General features: G+C 42.8%; 1 protein-coding gene across 1 annotated transcript; it reads right to left on the bottom strand.

The window, feature by feature from the left end:
* Positions 1-829: 829 nt before the first annotated feature.
* Positions 830-21619, bottom strand: RAD54L (RAD54 like). Its single transcript, XM_081010571.1, has 18 exons — positions 21139-21619; positions 20512-20598; positions 17260-17379; positions 16303-16363; positions 15269-15404; positions 14592-14661; positions 13570-13858; positions 12908-13032; positions 11815-11965; positions 10951-11077; positions 10391-10465; positions 8200-8330; positions 5888-5998; positions 5160-5283; positions 4812-4890; positions 3890-4069; positions 2497-2660; positions 830-1739 (listed from the first exon to the last, which is right to left on the bottom strand). Exons 1-18 carry the CDS (start codon positions 21139-21141, stop codon positions 1538-1540), a joined length of 2235 nt encoding a protein of 744 aa, XP_080866697.1. The 5' UTR covers positions 21142-21619; the 3' UTR covers positions 830-1537.
* Between the last annotated feature and the right edge of the window lie 2739 nt (positions 21620-24358).

The raw sequence follows: 24358 nt of genomic DNA, 5'->3' as shown, positions 1-24358 counted from the left end.
GGGCTTACTTGAGTACGAACACACATTTTTATAGTCAGTGTCAGCTAGGGAAAATAATAACAGAATGCTTAAATGGCTTAAGTGAATTATGGGAAATGGGTTGCAATAAAATATCAATATTATAAAAAGAGTGGTACTGTTTGCCAGAGTGTATTCAGTTGCCATCTTCTGATTACTTACTCCTATATAAGTCCTGTGGGGGACGCTGTGGTCTAAACCACAGAGCCTAGGGTTTGCCGATCAGAAGGTCGGCAGTTCGAATCCCTGTGAAAGGGTGAGCTCCCACTGCTCGGTCCCTGCTCCTGCCAACCTAGCAGTTCGAAAGTACGTCAAGTGCAAGTAGATAAATAGGTACCGCTCCGGCAGGAAGGTAAACGGTGTTTCCGTGCGCTGCTCTGGTTTGCCACAAGCGGCTTAGTCATGCTGGCCCCATGACCCGGAAGCTGTCTGCGGACAAATTCCAGCTCCCTCGGCTATAGAGCGAGATGAGCACTGCAACCCCAGAGTCGTCCGCGACTGGACCTAATGGTCAGGGGTACCTTTACCTTTTTATGTAAGTCCCAGTGAACTCAGCACTTCTGAGGAGACATGAACAGGATTGCAGTGTTATGACTTCCCCTGAACCTCAGAGGTCAAGGTTTCAGCCATGACTAGGTATGCAAAGGAAGACTGAACACTTCCATTTATAACAATCACCCCTAAAATTACCGTTACATAAGCTTCATAGGATGAGATGCTGACTGGTTTAAGAGGCTGAGAGGTGACGTCCCAACAGCTCACTCATATGAGTGTTAGAAGTCTTCCCACCAAGTTAAGCCCCACACTGCTGTACGAAGTATTGCAGTCTACATTTTATTTTACTCTATAAAAACAGGACAGTGATAACTGGCACATATGTTATCACTATCTTTTAAAGTCAATGCTGTGGAGAGTCAATAAATAAGCTTAAGGAGTTAAGATACAGAAATATTTTGTCCCGGTACTCATGAACTCAATTTTCTTTAAGTGAATCTTCTGCCTAGAGAATTAAGGTATCAACCATCTGAGGTTCAAGTGGAAAAACAGACTTCTTTCACCCATCTGCTTTGATTTTGAGGTTTCCAGATTCTATTTACACTAGGCCTTACCTCATTAGCAGAATTAAAACAGATCTTTTCATTACTATTTAACAGCAAGCAATTCAGTTTCAATAAATTGTATGTATATCCATTGTTCACTGTTATTCTTGAAAAATTAACTTTGTAGGCATGTCTTTAAATTTTTCAGAACATGTAACACAGTCCAAAGAGTGATAAAGTAGCATGGGATCAATTCCATGATCAGAAGTGAACACTTTTCTGTCACGGTCTTCCCATACATGCCAGGTTTCATAAACATAATTATACTAATGCTCTGTGACCCACTGATTTGGCCTACCACTTTTGTAAAGAAGATATAGTTCTTCCACAGCATTAACGGGAGAAAAAGTGTAATCTTAAACGTGGTGGATCAGGATAACAAATAGCTTGAGTTTCAGAAAGTCAGCCCAAACCAATCGTCATGGTATCCCCCGTTGTTCTTCATGGGAATGATGATGGAAGGTAAAGGTGACAGCAGCATCCCAGGCAGCCTTGAGGACTGTGTCCTGGAGTCCACGTTTTTCAGCACAGTGATTCCACTGGGATAAGTCAGAAGTGCAGTCAGACCCATCTGGAGGTGGCCTGACTTGATGGCCATTCACACAGCGACGACACTTGATCCTGCAACGAAGAGTGCATTGTGCTAACAAGGGCCAGAGCCTCTACGTAACTTTCTGCAGGCTTTCATTGTCTGAGCTTAAAGGGCTTGCAATCTTGAAGACACTACTGTTTGCAAAGACTGTATCGTTTAGAAGCATGCTCTATTTTACTTACTGATGAAAAAAGTTTAGGCAGAAATCAGTGCGTGTACCAGAAATTGGGATTAAAACATTTGCTTCGCACCTCTTCCCAAAGTAAAGTTATGATATTCAAACCTTCAGTCAAGCACACAAACTAATAATCTCTTAAGAGGGTTTAGAGCCCTAGGATAATTTATTTATTTTAAGATTGCTTTTACCTGTCTTTCATCTCAACGTCCCAGGATGGGTTACAACCATATAGCCACACACTAATGTCCTATGAAGCAATTTAACCCAAACCCAAAAATGAACACTTCCAATCAGCATGAGTAGCAGGCAAACTGGGGTCATACCAGTATATGTTTCTATAGGGGCCTACTCATAGAGTCCAACAGACAGGCACATTTGTGTACTGCAAGGCTTGAGGTGTACAGCTCACAATACCAATAACCTACACAAATGTTAAGGCCAATACATGATCACGTAGGACATGGTGGGCTGATGTGGTCCTAATCTATTGCTGCATATACAGACTGAACATGGGGATAATTTTTCTTACTTGTTCTAGATAAATATACCACACAAAAGCCTTCATTAGTGTCCCCCAACACATTACCCACAGTTCTTCCAATACTAACTTGTCATGGGTATCACTTGTGGTGGTCTCGTTGAGCGTGAATAGCTCCTTCAGTTCACCGAGAGAGAAGTGTCTTTCCACATCCTGCTCCTCATCTACGACGCAGCTGCTGAGAGCCTTCTTGTGGGTCTGCCGCTGAAAGATCTTTTCCTCAATTGTCCCCGTCTAAAAGGATACAAAATTAAGGCTGGTGCTGGGTTTTTGGAAAGGCCAGAGAATCCTTATAAGCGTTACATGTTCTTTAGCCAGAACCTGATTTCCACATTCCACTTGCCATGCACTCCCAATCAAGGGTGAAGAATGGTGCCATCCATTCCTCATATTGTTCCCTTCTCAAAAAATTGCCCTCTGGGCACCAATCCTGTAGAGCAGGCTTCCTCAACCTCGGCCCTCCAGGTGCTTTTGGCCGACAACTCCAATGATCCCTAGCTAGCAGGACCAGTGGTCAGGGATGATGGGAATTGTAGTCTCAGAACATCTGGAGGGCCTCGGTTGAAGAAGCCTGCTGTATAGCTTGTTCAGCATGTAAATAAGGAATGAAGCTCTGAAATTTGGCCAAAGACTTCACATCTGTAGGGTGCTTAACTGTTAAATGGGGTGTTATATGTTAGCCAGTTACGTTATTTTTATTCTGTTTCAACTTGTAACTTTAACTACTTTAAGGTCTTGCCATAGGACACTATATGCTCATATATATATATATATATATATATATATATATATATATATATATATATATAACATTACAATATAAACTTCTGGTTAAAAGACCAGGATAGATAATCCAAAAGCAGCTGTGGCTTCAGTTTTCAGGCAACAGTGGAAAACCATTGGCCTTAACCTTTAAGCCTGATGCCTCTAAACAGAGATTTACGTCTGGGACATCTTCCTTTTCCTATGTCCTGATGAACCTTTAGTTCGCTTTACATCACTGCACATGCCCAGTATCATAACAGATTGGTAAAAAACCAGGCTCCACTGTAGTCCGTTCAAAACATTTATGTTTTTTCATGCCATGACACCAGCTACCCTTGTGCAACTGGAAATCAGACACCTGTTACAAGAGTAGTTCGGGTTTGATATCCCGCTTTATCACTACCCTAAGGAGTCTCAAAGCGGCTAACAATCTGCTTTCCCTTCCTCCCCATCAAACACTCTGTGAGATGAGTGAGGCTGAGAGACTTCAGAGAAGTGTGACTAGCTCAAGGTCACCCAGCAGCTGCATGTGGAGGAGCGGAGACGCGAACCCGGTTCACCAGATTACGAGTCCACCGCTCTTAACCACTACACCACACTGGCTCTCAAACTTGTTTCTTTTTGCAACAGACTCAAGCTTTGCCATCTCTACTCTGCGATGAGGACAGTCACAAGCAGGGTTGGAATCCAAGCCTTACCGAAAGCAATCGATAGATATAGCAAGTCTTCTTCTGGCCATCTCTCCAGACACGGGCCATGGCTTGTTCGTCATTGGCTGGGTTCCAGTCTGGGTCAAACATCACAAGTCTGTTTGCTCCAATCAAATTTAAGCCACAACCACCTGCTTTGCTGCTCAGCATGAAAATGAATTCAGGGTTCTGGGGGACCAGAGAAACTCAAGTTAGGTGCCCAGCACAAGTGACACTGCTGACTCAGTAGGTTATTTCTGCAAAAACACACTTCAAATTATCCTTTTATCTTGTATGCAAAATGAATGAACACGAACGTTGGTTAATAGACTACTCTTTCTTCCTTTCAGTCTAAAGATACTGGGTTCTTCCAACTTTGTAGTGAAGAACATCACAAGCCATTGCCCTACAAATATATATACAGCCAAAGATTATCGGTACTACTTGTTTGTGAATTCTCCAACCAGTAATATGTACATGAAAGCTTATAATTAGAAGACTTAGTAACATTGATGGAAAACCAGAGGCACAAATCTAGACAGGGCGATAATGCAGCATCCATCCTAACTCCACATCAACCTCCTCTCTTCCTGTTCTAACCATGCTGGGTTTTCTTGACCCCTAGACACCAGATAAAAAAGATTCCCAACTGGAGAAGTGATCATGCACCAAAGTACATGTCTGTATCACATCACTGGATTTGTGTAACAGCCATGAACGCTCATTGGAAAGTCATGCTGAAAATATTTTCCTATTGCAAGTATACCTCTATTTCAAGCAGGAGTACATATTTTGGCTGTAACTGGCATTAAAATGCAGGAGGCCAACGAGGCTTTTTTACTGGAAGACTATATTGTAACCACTTCTGCTTTGTTTTGTAGGAAGGGTGGAATTAGATAGATTGGAACTTGAGCCTGGAAGTTTCACTTACAGAAATGCTGTTGAAACGCTCCACTATCTTTGCTCTCTTTTTAATGGACATGGTGCCATCCAGACGGACATACAAGTACCTGACAGACACAAAAAGAGGGCAAATTAAGATCCTAATACCAATATATCCCTGAAATAGCTGCAATTTCACCCCTTACACGTGGGATAGTTCTACAAGTGAATTTAATATCAGGAAAAAATTAAGGCCATACTGGGGGAGGAGAGTTTTAGAATAGTTTTATGGAGACATCAGGCCAAGCCTGACCCATCATTTCTGCACCCATCATTCCCAAGGAAGACTTCCTCTTAGGTTCTCTCTCACACACTCACAACCTCTCAGTCATTATACCTTCTAGCTCTGCAGAGTTTCTCAAAGAGATCCAGTGTCTGAGTATAATTAGAAACTAGGACTACTTTGTCATTACTGGTGCTCCTCGTAACTGCCAAAATGTAGTCCAAAACCAGCATCTTTCCTGAAGGGGGAAAAAAACCAATGAATACAAATGCTATAAAACCTGGAACCTCCAACCCAATGCCCACAGATGCAACAGGCCTTCCTTGGAAACCAAGGACAACACAGTGCCCGTGGGTTCCAGGCTGGTGAACGTTCTGAATTTTTAAAAAAATGGCAGGCACTTCTCTTGCCCTTGGAGGGGCTCTTTTGACTGTGGGTGGGTGGGCTGCTCAAGTGTGTGTGTGATTGAGAGATGCACCAGGGCAGAAAGAGAGGATACTGGGGGATGCTCTCTGCTATTAGACAACAACAACATCATTGATGGGGCAGGGGGAGGAATCAATACTGTGTGAATTCCAGAGGACAGCAAATGACTTGACTTCCCATGACAAGCATGAGATTGTCCAGGAGGACCACAGGGAGCAGCAATGACTATTTGCTCTTCGATTTTGTGTTATGCCATGCCCCCTTGGCAGCCGTTTTGCGACTCGTGCCCACAACACTCTCTCAACAGATCCCCATTGGGGAGGTTGGCGACCTCTGCTATAAACAGTGCCGAGAAATCAATCCCCAATATAATCTCACACACAGATATACAGATACGTTTTTGCAGCAACATTTACCTGAGAGCTGAGGTTCCACAGACTTGGTGCTATAGCCAGAAGGAAATAACTGCAGAGCACCCACAAACCCCTCCTCTTCTTCCACACACTTCTCATAGATCAGGGCAGGATCTAGAGAAAAGTTATCAAGAATCACTGCACAGAACTGGAGTCGACACACTTTCTGTTTAGCAAGGTGGAAGGATTGGTCTTAGTGTGACGGAAACAGCTTCCTTACAAAGTCCTATTATCTCTGGACAGAAATAACTGCAGCGCCTAATCATCATCATCATCATCACCATCACCATCATAATCTAAACAGTTCTATAATCTCCCCCTGTATTTAACATGCAATGGTCTAGTATAGCCTCTCTCAACCTTGGGTCCCTGGATGTTCTTGAACTACAACTCCCATCATCCCTGACCACTGGCCATGCTGGCTAGGAATGATGGGAGTTGTAGTCCAACAACATCTAGGTTGAGAAAGGCTGGTCTAGTACCTGAAAACTATAACTCTACATGTGATCATTTTAAATCACTAACTTTTATGTAGAGTAGGGGTGGGGAACTTGTGGCCTTCCAGATGTTGCTTAGCTACAACTCCCATCAACAGTGATCATTGACTGTGTTGCCCAGGGGTTAATGGGAGGAGCCAAACAACATCTGGAGGGCCACAGGTTTCCCACCCTTGATTTAGGGGGCTTCTCTGACAATAAATTACCATACATTGTATATATTCCTTTTCACACATCAAGTGTTCCTCGGTCCACTAGCAACCTTCTGAATGTAGCTCATAATTGCTTGATTGTTCCATAACTAAGCAGTGTTTTGAACCTGTATCTCTGCATTCATCCAGACCCCACGGCATCCTCTGTCCCACACTGGCCCATATACACTGCTAGCTTATCTAGTTCTCTTTCCATTTAAGTGTACCTTGATTTCCCATAAGAAACCCAAACTATCTGCTCCCAATTTCAAAAATAGCACAACCAAGCATTTAAACCATGAGCATGCATAGTAGGGATTTTAAACCCATAGTCACATTATGCAATAGATTAAAAATGTGTACATTAATTATGAGTGCGCTAAGATTCAAAATTAAAGATTATGTTTTCTAAAACCAGCTAAAACCCAAGAGGGTGTGGAGAGGCAAGGCACATGCTTGCATAGCTGCAAAGTCCTGTAAGTAAGAAGCCTGTATCCCAATGTATTATTCAGGCACTAGAAGGCCAGCCACCAGCCCAAGCAAACTAGAGTCCAGAAGAGGGCACCAGAGTCTCAAACTTTAAACATGGAAAATCTTTACATGGGACAAACATCTGCCTATCCCCACTTAGAGCATAAAGCAAAATGCAGGGGCTTGTGAAAAACCAGTAAAAACAAAAGAAGGCACGTGCTCCAGTTTAGACAACTGTGCTTTTCCTCGGGGGGGGGGGGGGGAAGCAGTTTAGTTTATAAATTGCGGAGTTCCAAGAGGGGAGGTTCAGGGGTGGTTTAAATGACTGAGAGGGACAACATACAAAAATACTTCCAGTCCTTTCGAAGTGCATGCTTCTATTACGCTTGCACAGAAGTTGAATCATAATAGTGCAGCAACTTCACTTTCTCCAACAAGGAAATCAGAGACGGTGAACTGAGTTTTTTCTATTCCTCAGACCCAAAATACCCATGCTCTTAACACAGTGAGCCAAGATTATGAACCCTATTTTGTTTCAATACCTACAAAACAGAATTTATTCTTTTTAACTGCCATGCAGCATCACAGCTTTGGAATTTAGCCTTAGCAGCAGTGTTTGAAACTTCCATTGTTCTAGGCGCATTTTGTGACAGGGAATTTCATTAGTGTGTGCAGTTTCTGAGTTCTGCGCCTAACATTTCAGAGTAAAACTGCAGAGTGGAAGGAAAAGAGGACCTTTTTCTGCTTCTCCACTTCCAGTTACTCTCTGAAGATTGGAGAAGAGACCCTCTTAAGAGGGCAGGGAAAGGACTAGACCCTGTGAAGAATGAACATAATATTTTAGCTGCAGTTCATTCATTTTCAGCTTTGTATTCTTGTTATAAAAAAGTATGCCTAGACATTCTGTTGTTGCGCCCATAACCTAGGTTTAAGGCGCTATTTAGCTCCTTGCTTTCATATATCTCAGTTTTTAACACTGCTTAGCAGAAGTGTTTTAAAAACACCATCTTAATGACCAGGGCTCTAGTACACAAGAACACTTCAGCTTCAGGTTGAAAACCATTCAACAAAGATTTATCTTGTTTCTGACTTTCTGTTCCATGTTCTGGGTCCTTGGCACAGGGCATTGTATACATAAACTGACAGGATGACTTACGATTACAGAGTTTCTTCAGTGATGTGATGGAGGAAAGGGATGAAACACTCATGTTCCCTTCCTTCAGTTCCTCAGCGGGCTTTGCTTGCTTGAGGAAGCGTTTGTACAGGTCTGCCTGAAGGGGAGTCAGCCTGAGGTGAAACAAGACATCAATCATGTTCCAATCACTGAACAGATGACCATTACAAAAAATCCCATCTTATTCAACCCATGTTAGAATTGCTTAGGTTAGGTCCCAAATGAACATTTAATGCAAAATAACTCAGAACTTTCCAAAGGGTATAACCTACTTGAGCTACTGAATTCCCCTTGTTGCAAACTCAGAAGGAAACTTGGTGTACAAGAGGAGCTAAATTGTCACTGACTTTGGTGGACCTGGGTAATACCCTAGTCTTAAAAGAAAGCCATTCTCCAGAGTCTGGTTTTTCTTCTTCTTTTAATTCATTCGTTTAATTCACAAACTGGTCTTTAAATTGGACTCTTAATAATAATAAAGCTCCATTTTCCACAGTCTCAAAGCTGCCATGCTAAGATCACTGTGCAGGTGGTAGAGGTGGTAGGCTAGACATGTTGGAAGCATTAACTTTCACTTTTATGCTATTAACTCTGCCAACATGCTCAAACCAGAACAAAAGACTGCAAGTCAGAATACCGCATTCTCAGTGATCTACACCCTAACTTTGAAAAATTATTTCCCCCAGAATCTCTTAGAACCTCAGTGACATTCCAAAGAGTAAACTATCAAGCAGGAAGGCACTGGTGGGTGGCTGTTTCATCACATCTTTCATAAAGCTATTCCTACTATTAGCATACATGATTGTCTTAGGACATGGTGTTCCTTACAGGTCAGTGTTTTTCAACCTTGCTGCTAAGGAAAGACCTCCTGTCTACACATCTCGCTGCTCACCAAGTTGCTGCTTGAAACCCGGTGCCTTAAAAGCATTATTTTTATTTGTTTTTAAATACATTTTATTAAGGTTCATAGAGAAAAATACTTTTTTAAAAAAAAACAAAACATTCTTTTTAAAGGTCCAACATCATCTAGCAGTTTATAGCTATTTGATGTCCAACAAATGAGTTGCACATTCTTTAAAATACACAAAAAAATACTGAATGGCTTCTAAAAACGTGATTAATTTTCCCGACTTCATTAATGCAGAACATTTTATAAAGGGTACGATTAGATTTGGATGAAAAGCAACACACAACACACAAACCATTGTTGTAGCTAAGCAGAATAAGAAAGGCACTATTCTCTGACATCTAGATGAATGTGGTTCTTTCAGAATAGATTTGAGGCAAGCTCCATCACCGAATTAATTATGCTGACTTTTTTTTTTACTTTGCGGGGGGGGGGGGGCGGCGGCGGAATATTATATATGTCAATAACTCAGTTTCTTCCTTTTCATTGAGAGGCAAGTTACCTAGGATCAGTGCACTTACATACTAAAATAAACTAAGCACAACTTTTTAAAATATAGTGACTCCAATAAAGGACTTCATTGTGCTGATAAATACCGTATTTTTTGCCCTATAGGACGCACTTTTTCCACTCCAGAAATGAAGGGGAAATGTGTGTGCATCCTATGGGGCGAATGCAGGCTTTCGCTGAAGCCTGGAGAGCGAGGGGGGTTGGTGTGCACCGACCCCTCTCGCTCTCCAGGCTTCAGGAAGCTATCCGCTAGCTGTGGGAGACGCAGCTCTCCCACGGCTAGCGGAGACCTTGCCGGCACCCAGAAGCTTGGGGCGCGCTGAGCTCAGCACGCCCCAAGCTTAGGGTTTCGCGCAGCGCTCCGCTAGCCGTGGGAAGTTGCGCAGCTCTCCCATGGCTAGCGGATAGCAGCCTGTTCTGGGGAGCTCGGGCTTCCCCTGCCCCTGCCCCAGCCCCACACCTGGGGGGGAAATTAATTTTTTTTCTTTATTTCCCCCCCCCAAAAAACTAGGTGCGTCCTATGGGCCGGTGCGTCCTATGGGGCGAAAAATACGGTAATTCAGCAGAATTTAAGATGGAAGGTTAATTGGCTGTTACCGAAGGGGCAAAGGGAATATTCTGCCACAACACCCAGAGTAACACAGATCAGAACGTTTCTATTGACTCTTGCTTAGCAAGGCAAGAGTGAATCCACCTCATTTCTTGATTAAGTTTGAAAAGTCTGTGCTTTGTTTTAAAAGCTGCACTTGCATCTTGTACCTGCAGCACACCACCTGCTCTATTTTCACTGGAAGGTATTTGGAGAGAATATCTGAAGTCCTCCTTATAAGACACCTAGAAAGGAACAAAATAAATTTTAATGCTGTTAACAAGAATACCTAAGCTCATGACCATCTTCCGGCAGAACACCTTCCTGGTGTTAACAGAGATCTTTCAGGTAACAGCTCTGCAGACTTTGATCAGCATGCATGAGCTCTGACAACAAGTAAACATCCATTTTAGCAAAAAAACCAAAACCCACTTTCTTTCTCAGCCGATCAAAGTACTCAAGAGAGACAGTAGCATCACAATGAGCAGAAAAAATCAATTTGGAGAGACTGACTGTACATGACCCATAGCAATTGTTGGGTGATGACTTAAAGATGAATGGATTTGCACTTTCTGAGCTCTATCAGAACTACTGGATGAATTATGAGGAATAATGAACTGAGCCGTTTCCAGGGTCAAAGTAACTTTAACTCCCAAAGCACAATCTGGGGAGTTAGAACTAGGGAAATAAAGTGCTCCTAGGATAAAAAAAGGAAACTTGTGAACTTCACCTGTTGACAATGCTGATCAGCTCTTTAAGCCTCTCCTCTCCCTTGTGTCTTCCTGCTTCACTTGCATCGGCATCCCTGCCTTTCAGGATGGGAATTTCAAAGTGCTTTTTAAACTCCTGAGCTGTCCCTGTCCAAAAAAGCAAAACTTGATGGTGAGGAATAGCCCTACCTTTAATTTTCTATATTCTGTTGCAAGTTTTAAATGCTATTAACTATTTCAAAGATGTCTTCCATTGCATTTCAAACTTTCTGATGCATGTAAATGTCTCTGAAGCCTAGTAGGTTTAGACAACAGCTTTTTTTCTGGATCAGGCAGAACCTCATAATTCAGAAAGGCATGTGAAACTTTAGAAATAGCCATTCCTTTGCCTTGGAAGCATCATCACTTATGCCTTCAAGTCCCACCTGCTCTCACTTAATGAGAGATCCAATTATACAACACTTTTAAACATTGACAGAACCTTGGTCATTTAATAAGATGCTGAGGAAAGCAGACACAGCAGACATCTGGGCCAAAATTGAAAGGTAAGCATATGACATAGCTGGAAATACAGTCACTCTGTTCCCAAAAGGTTCCCTAGCAGACTCCCACGAGGTGGTTCACACTTTTTTGGAACTCCAAAGCTAGCAGCACTTTGATTAGTCCACATCTTCCAATAAAATGGTTCACCACTGTTCTGTGGAACAGAGCTACACTATGATAATGTGTGAAACACAGTGTGAGTGGCAATTTGATATACACTTGCAGCACACAACCACACTTCCCCACACCCAGTCATTATGGTGGGGAACTTAGAAACTTGGGCTGCCAACTTCAGACTTATTATACTGCTGCTGCTGTTGTTTTTAAAAAGAAGTCCCTACCGAGGATGCCCGAGTTGACAAAATGTACTAGGCTGAAGTATTCAAGGAGATCATTCTGAATGGGGGTTCCTGAGATGAGCACTCGCCGTGCAGTTTTCAGGCTGTTCAGAGCTTGGTAAGTTTGGTTATCTGAGTTCTTCAGCCTGTGACCCTGAAAAATGAAAGAGTAACAGGATGCATGCATATTTACTTTTGCAGAATCAATATACCTATCTTATAAACCTGCAGACATGATTAAATCTAAGCACTACAAAATAAGAAATATACTAATAGGTGCATGTTCCTACTGCAACCCCCCCCCCCACGGCCAGTGGGTTTATTTAACTGCTAGTTATAAGACACCTGAAGAGCACTATGATGTCCTAGCAGCTAACCACTGGAAGCAATGACAAGTGCTAATAATTAATAAAAGGAGAAGGGATACGTTGCAAAGGCTTCCGATGAACCAAAGTAGTTATACAAGATTATGGGATGGGACTAAATCTAATATAGGTCCTCTGGGAAAACACAAGGGGGGGCAGTGGGGATGAACTCTTTTGCTTTGCATGCAAAATGTCTCAGGTTCAGATCCCTGGCATCTCCCTCTTAAAGGATCCCTAGTACCTGAGAGAACTGCAAGACCTGGGGAGCTAGGAGGGGAGAACAGGTGCTGTAAGCATCAAGCTGCTTCTTTGGCACAGGGATAGCAACGCCACTTAAAAAATAATAATAATACTCTTGCACCAAGGGGAGTTTTGCCTTCTACTGCTAGTTACTGGGGAAGGGGTTCTATTTGCATCAGGATAACAGGTGGGGAAGGAAAGGTTGAAATTCGCTGCTCTCTGCCTTATGGTTTTGATGCACCAATATCATCCCCCATCCATTTTAAATGTTAAGAACCGCTGGTGTGGTTGCTAACCATGCAGTCACAGAAACTTTGGGTTTAGCCCTCAGCTGCACTTAGCATAGGGGCAAACCTTCCTGCATGTTGCCAATTAAGTGGCTAGAAATTCCTGCCCAGGCTCACCACTGAAGCTGAGTGACATCAGCCAAATTCTGACTCCACGGGCGATCGATCACTCGCTAACAAGAATACCAGCTGCTTTCCACCTACCTCATCACATATGACCAACCCAACACTCCCTTTCTGGAGGACTTCAGCATGAAGTCGGAATGTTTCGTAGGAAATTATCAGGATCGGGGATGGGACTCTTAGGCCTCGCTGGTTCATAAACCCAGCTATTAGGAAAAATAAAAACAGCAAAAGAAATATAAGTGAGGTGTATTTGGAAGCCAAGGGGAGACAGCGTAAGCTTTAGGAATAAGCAGTTTTGCAAAACTATGCATCCCACATTTACCTCTACACTTACTTTTTGTGTTCTGCTATATTGCAACAAAGTGTTTTTTACATCCAAAGAATCACAATGCATTATTTCCTTCATCTCCAGTACTCAAAGTGGCTCAAGAGATCCATGGCAGAGCTGGAAGAGTCTAGGTCATCCAGGTCCCACAAGCTACTGACCCAAGTTCTCTTACTAGGTCCTCTATGTACCTGTCTCTAGTCCTTTGCTAGCTCTGCTGTTTTTACCCTCTGTTCACAACTGTAGAAACCATTTATCAAATTCCTCAGCATGAATCTTTGAATTAAAGCCTGCCAAGAATGTGATGATTGTCGCAACTGAGTATGAGGGAATACAGCTTATGTAGTAGTGTTCTTGCTTTACAGCAAATCATTTTCTTTCTTTTTTAAAAGCACATATTGTGAAGCCTCCATACCTAGCTTCCTGTCTATATCCTCCTTGGAGCCTCCATCGATAGCCAGTGGCTGAATCCTTCCTCCAAGCCATTTACCCACTTCATTGTACCAGTTCTTCACCAGGCTGGAAGGTGAGACCACAATGGCCTTGTCGATCTCAGGCTTGCAATCTGGACTTTGGCGCAAGAGCGTCCACATCAGAGTGATGCACTGCAAGGTCTTGCCCAGACCCATCTCATCTGCCATAATGCAGCCATGACTTCCAGGGATGCGGCGGCCTGTCACACACTCCCACAGGAACTTCACCCCCTGCACGGAAAGCGTTTCCCTTGTATTAGAATAGACTTGCAAGACGAAAAGTGATATTGCGCATGAAGCAGCACCTGCGCAAATTGCGACTGGATGCACAGGAAGCTATTGGTATTCAATACCGATTACAACATTGCTCTCGAAACAGAAGAGCTTGGGAAACTGGAGAGACACAAAGATTTGCTCAGAAATGCACAGGTTCCAACGAGAGCCAATAGTGTCACAGCTCATAGTGCAGGGAATTGCCATTTTAGCCTGGCCTTTGAAGCACAGGGAAAGATGGTTGCAGCCACTCAGCTAGAAGCAGCAGACACAGAAGCCTGCAGGAAAGGGGTGTGTGAAGTGTGCTAGCTGCAGGAAAAGTAAGCAGGTGGGCGTGGGGTCCTTGGCCATTGCTGCACAGTGGCTCCCAGCATCTCCCAGCAGCAGCAGCAAAGGAAGTCTCCCCTCCCCTGCTTCAGAGCAGAGCAGGGACTTGCGGGCTCGACCCTACATAGAGGAGGTGCTTCAGGGCCCTTGGCCACATAGTGATCAAGCAATCCCCTAGCTTTCCTCCCAATATTGAAGCTGGGAGGCGTCATTAGGCACCTGCTCAACAACCCTACCCCCACACACCTTCAAGCTTAGGAATGCTCTTCACACTTGCCAGAGGACCACTCTCTAGGGTGAAAGAAAATGCAGTGAAAAGTTCACAGCAGCATTACTGCTGCATTTGGTAACTCGCAGAACTCACCTCTCTCTGATGGGGTCGTAAGACACGGCTGAGAACAGGATCCACCACAACATGAACAGGCACTTTGTCCCTTCAGGTAAGAAACAAGAGAGAGATCAGAGCAGGCATAAAGGTCAAAGCACTATTCTGAAGGATATTCCCAAGGGGTACAAGGCCTGTTAATGCACCACTCTGCTTCACAAGACAGGGACTCCTACCACGTGGCTACTTTCACAGTCAAAACCAACTAGGCCCAGTTGAAAGTCATAGCAACATTCAGATATGCTTTGCATCCCTCCAGAGAAAGCAATGCACAGCTATCTTATTACTGGGGGACACAGAATTCAGTAATATGAGCAAGCAGCGATGAACACTCTGTGGTTTGTGTTTGATAAAGATATATTTGTAAGGAATTTACTGAACAGGGAACGATGCTTCATGTCCTTCTGAATCAATCATCCTCAACAATCTGGATAGTTTTCTTGTGTGAAACACGAACACTTGTAACTGATCCACCACTGCGTCTCCATTATGGGAGATGAATCAGCCTAATGACTGCAAAATGGCAATTGAATACTAAGTTTGCATGCCAATTCTAAGATCCGTCAAAATATCAACAGATACACAAACCAAGCTGAAATGGTGGGAGAGAACCTACTGGGTGTGGGGAGAAGGGAGGTTGGAAGGAAGCAACTCACTTGTCGATTTTCAGCTGGTCATGAGCAGTCAGAGGTGGAGGTTCGTAGAGCACCAGAGCTCCTTCTTCAAAAGGGTCATGGAGAGCATGCCTGAGTCCTGCACGCTTGATACCCAGAGCTCTAAAGCCTGGGGAACCTGAAAGATGACAAAGAAAAAGCAGCAAGCTGACTGTTTTCAGTAAACGCAGGACTGTCAAATATCCTATTACAGTGACAACACACTGACTTTTAGGGAAAGTTAGCCCCAAGTATAAAGTGCTATGTGTGAGATGTAAGCTATAGAATAAACACGGCAGAGATATCTCATTAAGTCTGGTGTGCGACTGCTATCAGACTGAGACTATGCATGAAGGCAAGTAGCATGAAACAAAAAAAATGGTGTTCTACTCCCATTACAGAGCTTCTGAACTACAGCACCAGATCTCTATCGCCAAACCTGGCCTGAACAAAATGTAAAAATCCACACCTCATCAGAAAACACACACACAGTGCCCTTAAAGGATAGTTAGACCAATACTTGAAGGTGTAACTACAGTAATTATTCACAAGTTTTAGGTTAATGAATCAAGGAATGATTCATGAACCCATATATTTGGCACATAGCTTATGCTTGTATCATCAACTCAGTCTATGAATTTCCAGATACAACTAACCAGCAAAGGAAGCATTTTTGTCTATCTCCTCCCATTAACTGCAGGTGCATTTTGAAACTTGGTGGCAATTCATAAAATTCAAGAAGTTTGAGACCCAAAATTATAACTAAAATCTAGGGTTCTGTAAGCCTACATGACTTATAGACCTGTGTTATGCATATTTACTTGGAAATAAGCCTCACCACATTCAAAGAAGCTTACTTTCAGGTAAACATGCATAGGAGGGCAGCCTAAATAAGCATTACAGCCCACCACTTAATAATTCAACATTTTTCATACATTTTTTTTCTTTTTTACACACAAAACTTCATTATTCTACACATTCAGAGTTAACAGATGGCGAAGTAAGACAATGTTAGGAGGGAAACCTCATGGATTTACCTGTGTAGTTTGGAATAGGAACTTTGAAAGGTTTTGACAAAATGCTGCGAATAAAGGCCTCCTGGGATTTAAAGTATAAAATATTCATTAGTTTAACATTAAAAATACCTTTCAAGCTAATCAGTAAGCAATAATGAACTTTATACTGAGATTGGCAGATTTTGCTTCCAACTAAATGTATTTAGCACTGAATGACAACAAGTATTTTCCACTATTGTTCCTACACTCTGGAAAGCCCTGCCATTTAGGAAATATCATCTATCAGTTGCTTCAGAAGTCTTATAAAGATATCACTTTTTGCCCAGGCTATCCATGAGCATCAGATTGGACCCTGTTATTACTAGAACTCTGTTTTTATGAAGGTTTTCTGTTTGTACGTTTGTATTTTTGTAAATGGTTTAAGAGAGTTTAAGTATCAATTGGTTTAGAAAATGTTTTAAATAATAATAAATATATTTAGAAACTTAATTGCATTTCATCTATTATTTTATTTATAAAACATTTGGGGAGCTCTTTGAACAAGTCATTTTTATTAGGCTCCTAAATAAAGAACAGTTCATAAACAGCTTATTCTTTACAGGTCTCTCATATTATATTTCAAAGAGAACGTATATAAAAATCACTTTCTATACTATTTAACTGGGAAGAAGTTGATCCCAAAGAAGTGTCATTTCTCTCTGTGAACCCAGTCCAAAACCACCAGGTTCTTATAGCCGGCTACAGACAGATAACACAGCATCTTTTTTCACAGCAGATTGCAAGGAAATCTGTGTGCTTATGATCTTCTGGCTCATAGCCTTTGTGCCTTTGCAAACTCACAGCTTCTCGTTCAGGTGGTGTGAGTTCATCCACAACCCAACCAATAAAAGAGCCATACTAGAAACTGCATTGTCTCCCACCCTCAGGAATAAGTTAATTGTGCAAAATTGCATGAGAAAACATAAATAAATCACTTGCATGTTTACTGCCATCAAGGCAATGAGGCTGATTGGTTAACTGTGCCAAGGGCTTCCGGAAAGGTGACATATAACACTCCCTCTTATCGACTTTGCTGCCATGTTTCTGTCTCTTCCGAGTCTAGAAAAGATTAGAAATATTGCATTAGGATTGGAGAACCCAGGTGTACATACAACAGTCATACTGCCTAAAACCATCCAGTTAGATTATTTGTGCATCTGAGCACTTCGTTTTTTAAAAATTGTTTTTCAATGAAGTGATGTTCACCATCAGTGCCGCAAACCTTGTTAAAAGCAAAAACAAAATGCAAACATTCTTGCAAGGCTAATATGGTTTAAAATTGGGTTTGAAACATTGCCGAGGTTGGGACACACTGGATATGAAGAAGCATAAAGCAAAAAGAGGGTATTGCAATTAGAGAACTTGTAATGATAGTGTCTACTATATACGTCTCAAGGAAGGGAAGGATACAAATGTGAAATAATTTGTTTCCAATAGTTGCTAAAATAATTACTTTTTATTTATTTAGAAGAGAAAAAGACTACAGCTACAATCATATGCACACTTTCTTGGATGCAAGGTTCATTGAACTCAATGAGACTTACTTTCAAATAAACATATGTAAGATTTGGCTGCGTTGAGATGCGTGTTTAAAATTGTTTAAATATGAATTTCATTAGATAATCCTTAGGTTAACAAACATTTTCCACATGTAGATCAGCTAAAGGAACACACTCCAAGGTCGAAATAAAAAAATTCCTTCCTGTAGCACCTTAAAGACCAACTAAGTTAGTTCTTGGTATAAGCTTTCGTGTGCATGCACACTTCTTCAGATACACTGAAACAGAAGTTACCAGATCCTTCTATATATTGAGAAGGTGGGGAGGGGTATTACTTAGAAGGGTGGTGGGAATCGGAGATTGGCAGATAGCTGAGATGGGCCTGTTGACGACTCTTAACGACTGTAATAGGTCTTACAGGAAAAGGCAAGGGGTGAGAAGGTGAGAAATGGCTTAGTCATGTATAATGAGATAAGAATCCGATGTCTCTGTTCAGACCAGGTTTCTCCATTGTTTTAAGTTTGGTAATGAGTTGTAATTCAGCAGCTTCTCTTTCCAGTCTATTTCTGAAATTCCTTTGTAGTAAAACAGCTACTTTGAGATCTTGTATAGAATGTCCTGGGAGATTGAAGTGTTCTCCTACTGGTTTCTCTGTTTTGTGATTCTTGATGTCAGATTTATGTCCGTTTATTCTTTGGCGTAAGGTTTGGCCTGTTTGTCCAATATAGAGAGCTGAAGGACACTGTTGGCATTTGATGGCATACACAATGTTAGACGATGAGCAATTAAATAGTCCCGAGATGGTATGTGTGATGTTGTTGGGGCCAGTAATGGTGTTGTCCGGGTGTATGTGGCAGCAAAGTTGGCATCTGGGTTTATTGCAGGTTATGGTGCCAGTGTCCGTGTTAAGTCTGGTTGTAGTATTATTGTGGGTTAGGAGTTGTTTAAGATTGGGTGGCTGTCTGTAGGCAATGAAAGGTCTTCCTCCCAGAGCTTGAGAAAGAGAACTGTCATTGTCCAGGAGAGGTTGTAGATCTCTGATGATGCGTTGAACTGTTTTAACTTGGGAGCTGTATGTGATGACTAGTGGTGTTCTGTTATTTTCTTTTTTGGGTCTGTCTTGCAGCAAGTTCTCTCTGGGTATCAGTCTGGCTCTGTAACAGAACACCACTAGTCATCACATACAGAACACCACTAGTCATCACATACATCACATACTAGTCATCACCACTAGTCATCACATACAGTCATCACAAAATAACAGAACACCACTAGTCATCACATACAGCTCCCAAGTTAAAACAGTTCAACGCATCATCAGAGATCTACAACCTCTCCTGGACAATGACAGTTCTCTTTCTCAAGCTCTGGGAGGAAGACCTTTCATTGCCTACAGACAGCCACCCAATCTTAAACAACTCCTAACCCACAATAATACTACAACCAGACTTAACACGGACACTGGCACCATAGCCTGCAATAAACCCAGATGCCAACTTTGCTGCCACATACACCCGGACAACACCATTACTGGCCCCAACAACATCACACATACCATCTCGGGACTATTTAATTGCTCATCGTCTAACATTGTGTATGCCATCAAATGCCAACAGTGTCCTTCAGCTCTCTATATTGGACAAACAGGCCAAACCTTACGCCAAAGAATAAACGGACATAAATCTGACATCAAGAATCACAAAACAGAGAAACCAGTAGGAGAACACTTCAATCTCCCAGGACATTCTATACAAGATCTCAAAGTAGCTGTTTTACTACAAAGGAATTTCAGAAATAGACTGGAAAGAGAAGCTGCTGAATTACAACTCATTACCAAACTTAAAACAATGGAGAAACCTGGTCTGAACAGAGACATCGGATTCTTATCTCATTATACATGACTAAGCCATTTCTCACCTTCTCACCCCTTGCCTTTTCCTGTAAGACCTATTACAGTCGTTAAGAGTCGTCAACAGGCCCATCTCAGCTATCTGCCAATCTCCGATTCCCACCACCCTTCTAAGTAATACCCCTCCCCACCTTCTCAATATATAGAAGGATCTGGTAACTTCTGTTTCAGTGTATCTGAAGAAGTGTGCATGCACACGAAAGCTTATACCAAGAACTAACTTAGTTGGTCTTTAAGGTGCTACAGGAAGGAATTTTTTTATTTCGACTATGGCAGACCAACACGGCTACCCATCTGTAACTGGAACACTCCAAGGTGCAAATATACCAGCCACCACATAAAATGTAGCATCTGTATTGACTGGAGCTTGCTTCATCTAAGAGAACAACCAGCTTGAGGATGTCCCAGTGACTCCAACTCCTTGCAGTACACATCCATCATCATATAAGCAATACGCTTACCCACAAACAATCACAATAGCCAAATTGATGCATTATTACTATTATTATACTTGACCCACAATACAGTGCATATACTGAGGCCAACAGATAAGTCCCCCTAGTGAGTTTATGGCCAAAGGTCAGCCACTACACAAGTGATACATCCATAGTGAGAAATGAGAATATATGTGTGTAATAAAGGAATGGAAAAGCTGATACAAAAAGGGTTTAACAATGCAGTCTCCTTGCTGAAGCTCAGCAGCTCTGGGTCTGGTCAGCATGTTCTATCATGGAAGGAAAGCAGGACACAAGTGTACAACAGAATGATTGACAGGATGCTCACAGTTTCAGGATGCCAGGTGTCATCTTCGTCAGAGCCATTCCCTTCTGGCTTCCTCTTGACCAGCTGACTAGGAGCCAGGCTTCTCCTCTGCAAAAAGATAAAGGAAAAAGGAGTGATAGATCAAGGCAACCTATTAAGAATCTGCATACTGTGGAAGTTGGCATTTTCAACAAACTACGGCTTTATCTGAAACACCTTTTGCCCGTTTGAATGATATAAACTTAGCCCAACAATGCCTATGGGAATTCCTCTGGTTCCACACTCAGGGCAGGATTTAGGTTTGATGAGGCTCTAAGGTACTGAAGGTAATGGGGCCCTTTGTATGTCCAGCTGTCCTTTGTCAACAACAAATTGTCACTGTTTTTTGTGTTGATTATATGGTAATTTATGGACCTAATAGGTGTCTAAAGCCATTTGCCACTGTTGCTGTATGTAGGTTTTAGTTTATTTGTTTTTTTTAGATTATTTTTTGGAAATGTACATCCATGGTTTTTTCCCTTTAATTTTTTTTTGGGGGGGGACACCCCCCAAGAGAGTGGGGCCCTAAGCTATAGCTTGTTTAGCTTATACGTAAACCGGCCCTGCCCATGGGAATTCCTTTGCCCCCCCCCTCCCCGCTAGGCTTACCATTTCCTCTCAGGACGAGTTAATTTCCATCTGTGGGGAGCAACGGAAGAAAGAACAGGGACCGAGGAGAAAGCAGGAAGGAAGGAAAGAAGGGAGGGGAGGGGGCGACCCTGAAGGCAACAGGAGGCAGCAGTGGCATCTGCTTGAACTGCGGAAGGGGCGAGAGGAGGCACAGTGGAAATGCCTTCCCTATGGGGAGGGGGCAGCGGCGAAGTCGGAGCCCTCGGGCAGTTGGGAAAAGGGAAGCGGGCGGGGGGTGGACCTGGTGGAGAAGGCGGCACGAGCCCCCTCCGCCGGTCGCACGTGGACGGGGGGCGTCAAGGGGCTGCGCCACTGGCCGGGACGCGGGGCGAGGAGCAGCCGCTTCCTCGCGTCTCTCTTTTCTGTTTCCCGCGCGGAGGTTTCCCAGGCTTTCGCCCCGCCCCTCAGCCGAGGCGAGGCCAATCGCGAGCCGACCGGGGAAGCTGCCATCGATCAGCTCCGGGTGCCTGTCGGGAGGAAAGGGACTCGGCAGCCAACAGGAGGGAAGGGAGGGAGGTAGGAGGAGAAGCCTTGCTAAGAGGGGGCGGGGCACTCTGGTGACGGGGGCTGATGGGAGTTGTAGTCCAAAAACTGGAGGACACACCAGCTTGGCCGGCAAAACTTGTTCTGGTTGGGGGTTGGAGGAGACCCAGGTTCGGATCCCGACTCAGCCAGCGGGGTGTTAGCAATTACACGACATAGAGCAAGATGAGCGCCACAACGCCAGAGTCGTTCGCGACTGAACTTAACTGGCAGGGGTCCTTTACCTTTATACAAGACAAAAATTAAAACAGTTATATAAATACTACTTAATAAAATACAGATTCTCCTAACAGCAACAGCAAAAAAAAAAGAGGAGAAAATCCGTAGCAGGGTATCTAAAATACAAAAACAGCACACAAATGCAGATTTTGTCAACGGTAGTCAACACTCAACACGTTCCTCTCAAAATTCCTAAATGCTATGACCCAACTGCTCTGCAAATATGTTCTTCCCTGCAATACTATGGCCCTTGTCCCCAATGTTATTTCAGCCTCTGTACTCCTCAGATGTTGAAATCAGAATAAAGTATACCATAACATAGATCCTTTTGTATATTGAGATTTATTACGGCATTTAGAGTTTTTGCTTCCGGATTTAATTTTCTTTCAGCGCTGGATTCTGAATGTCAAGCATCCTGCTTGTATTTGACAAAATTGTTTGGTGACTTTTTCAAAGTCAAAAGGACATTTTACTATACTTTCAAAATACCTGGTTGCAAGTTACAGTGCAAGGAAAGTGTAACCAATTAATTTCTCTGGCATCCAGACAAAAGCAGTTTTAAGGAGTTTGCCTGAGCTTTGGCTGTAGCACACACCTGATTCCTAATATTGACAGCAGCTCATTGATGCTTCATTAATTCTATGTAATTATAGCTGACAATGTCTGCTGGAGCCCCTGTTTAGACAGTCAAGAACTCACAGGTGTTATTTCTGAGGACGTATGCTTTTGTTTTGGCTGTTGCTCTTGTGTGTCTGATCAGCTCTCTACAGCAGGGGTCCCATGAGCTTCATTCAGGTGGTGGTGGTGGTAGTAGTAGTAGTAGTAGTAGTAATAATAATAATTATATCCTGTCCATCTTGCTGAATTTCCCCTGCCACTCTGGGCGGCTTACAGCATAATTAAAACCATAATAATACATCAAGACTTAAAAATCTGCCAATACAGGGCTGCCTTCAGATGTTTTCCAAAAGTTGTGTAATTCTTTATCTCCTTGACATCTGAAAGGAGGGTGTTCCACAGGGAGGGCACCACTACTGAGAAGGCTCTCTGCCTGGATCCCTGTAACTTCGCTTCTCGCATTGTGGGAAGCATCAGAAGACCCTTGGAGGAGGGCCTTGGTGTCCAGGCTGAGCGATGGGGGTGGAGACACTGCTTCAGGTATACTGGGCTGAGGCCATTTAGGGCTTTAAAGGTCAGCACCAACACTTTGAATTGTGCTCAGAAATGAACTGGGAGCCAATGTAGGTCTTTCAGGACCAGTGTTATATGGTCTCAGCAGCTACTCCCAGTCACCCGTCTAGCTGCCGCATTCTGGATTAGTTGCAGTTTCCGGGTCACCTTCAAAGGTAGCCCCACATAGCGCGCACTGCATTAGTCCAAGTGGGAGATGACCAGGGCATTCACCACTCTGGTGAGACATGTTGGTCTGTGGCATTTTGGCATTAAATATTCACACTCTCTTTTATAGTATTGCAATCTGAATTCTATGCAATGCAAATTGTATTACAATAAAATGCAATTAAAAACCACACAGCAACTAGCACAGTGCATTACAATTGCTTTAACAAGCAGAAAAATCAGTGGTCTGCCAAGACTATCAGCAATTTTCAAGTGGTCCATTGTAGCGAGGAGTTTGGGAACCTGTGCTCTACAGCGTCCAGGAAAAGCAAGTGGCGTTTTCACCCATTCAGCAAAATATTGGCTGAACTGGAGCCAATTTTCCTAACAACAACAACAACAACAACAAAAATTCCCCTTTTAATAGTTCTGGTGCCACTTCTTTTTCAATGAAGGTCATATGTGTGCTCAAGAGAGCAATTATTCTCCCCTTCCATCATTAATGAGTGCTATTCAAGCACCATAATATATAGCATGGCATCAGTACCTTAAATGGTAGTGGATAAGAGGGAATTTCAGCAGGTGTAGCTTGGGAATGTCACCATAAGTTTATCCCACAAACTTTGCCAATGCTCAGAGGTGATGAACCTGTGGCCCATCTGTTGTTTCTGAATTACAGCCCCCATGATTCTTGACCATTGGCCATGCTGGTTGGGAATCATGGGAGTTGGATCAGAACAATATCTGGAAGGCCACAGTTTCCTCCATCCCTGCTATAGGACCATGAGCTGTTGGGTCCTCAGCTAGGATCTTTGCAAGTGCTCCAGTGGCAAAACCATGGCAGAGATGCAGATTCTCAGCCTTGATGGAGATATTTCTGCATCCTTTTTTTTATCTCCTTTGTTTATTTATTTAAATGTATATACTGCTTGATTGTAGGGAATAAAAAACTCAACATGGTTTACCAAAAAAAAGAGAAAAATAAAATTACCACTAAAAAGTTTACAGCCATAAATTAAAACATACGGAAACTTAAAACCACAGCAGAATAGACTAAATAAAATTAAAACTCATACAAGCATTCTAAACATCTAAGTAG

This window comes from Podarcis pityusensis (assembly GCF_964106645.2).
Source record: "Podarcis pityusensis genome assembly, chromosome: 6".
In the NCBI taxonomy this organism is placed as follows: domain Eukaryota; kingdom Metazoa; phylum Chordata; class Lepidosauria; order Squamata; family Lacertidae; genus Podarcis; species Podarcis pityusensis.
This window is presented reverse-complemented; position numbering and strand designations above follow the sequence as displayed.

Bases quoted from the DNA above. Each gene is read 5' to 3' on its own strand.
- RAD54L (XM_081010571.1), bottom strand. The intron at 13,033-13,569 runs GTATGGAGGCTT...TTTTCCTAATAG, and splicing joins GGATATAGACAGGAAGCTAG to CTGGGTTTATGAACCAGCGA. The intron at 5,999-8,199 runs GTAAGTCATCCT...ACTTTTCTCTAG, and splicing joins ACTGAAGAAACTCTGTAATC to ATCCTGCCCTGATCTATGAG.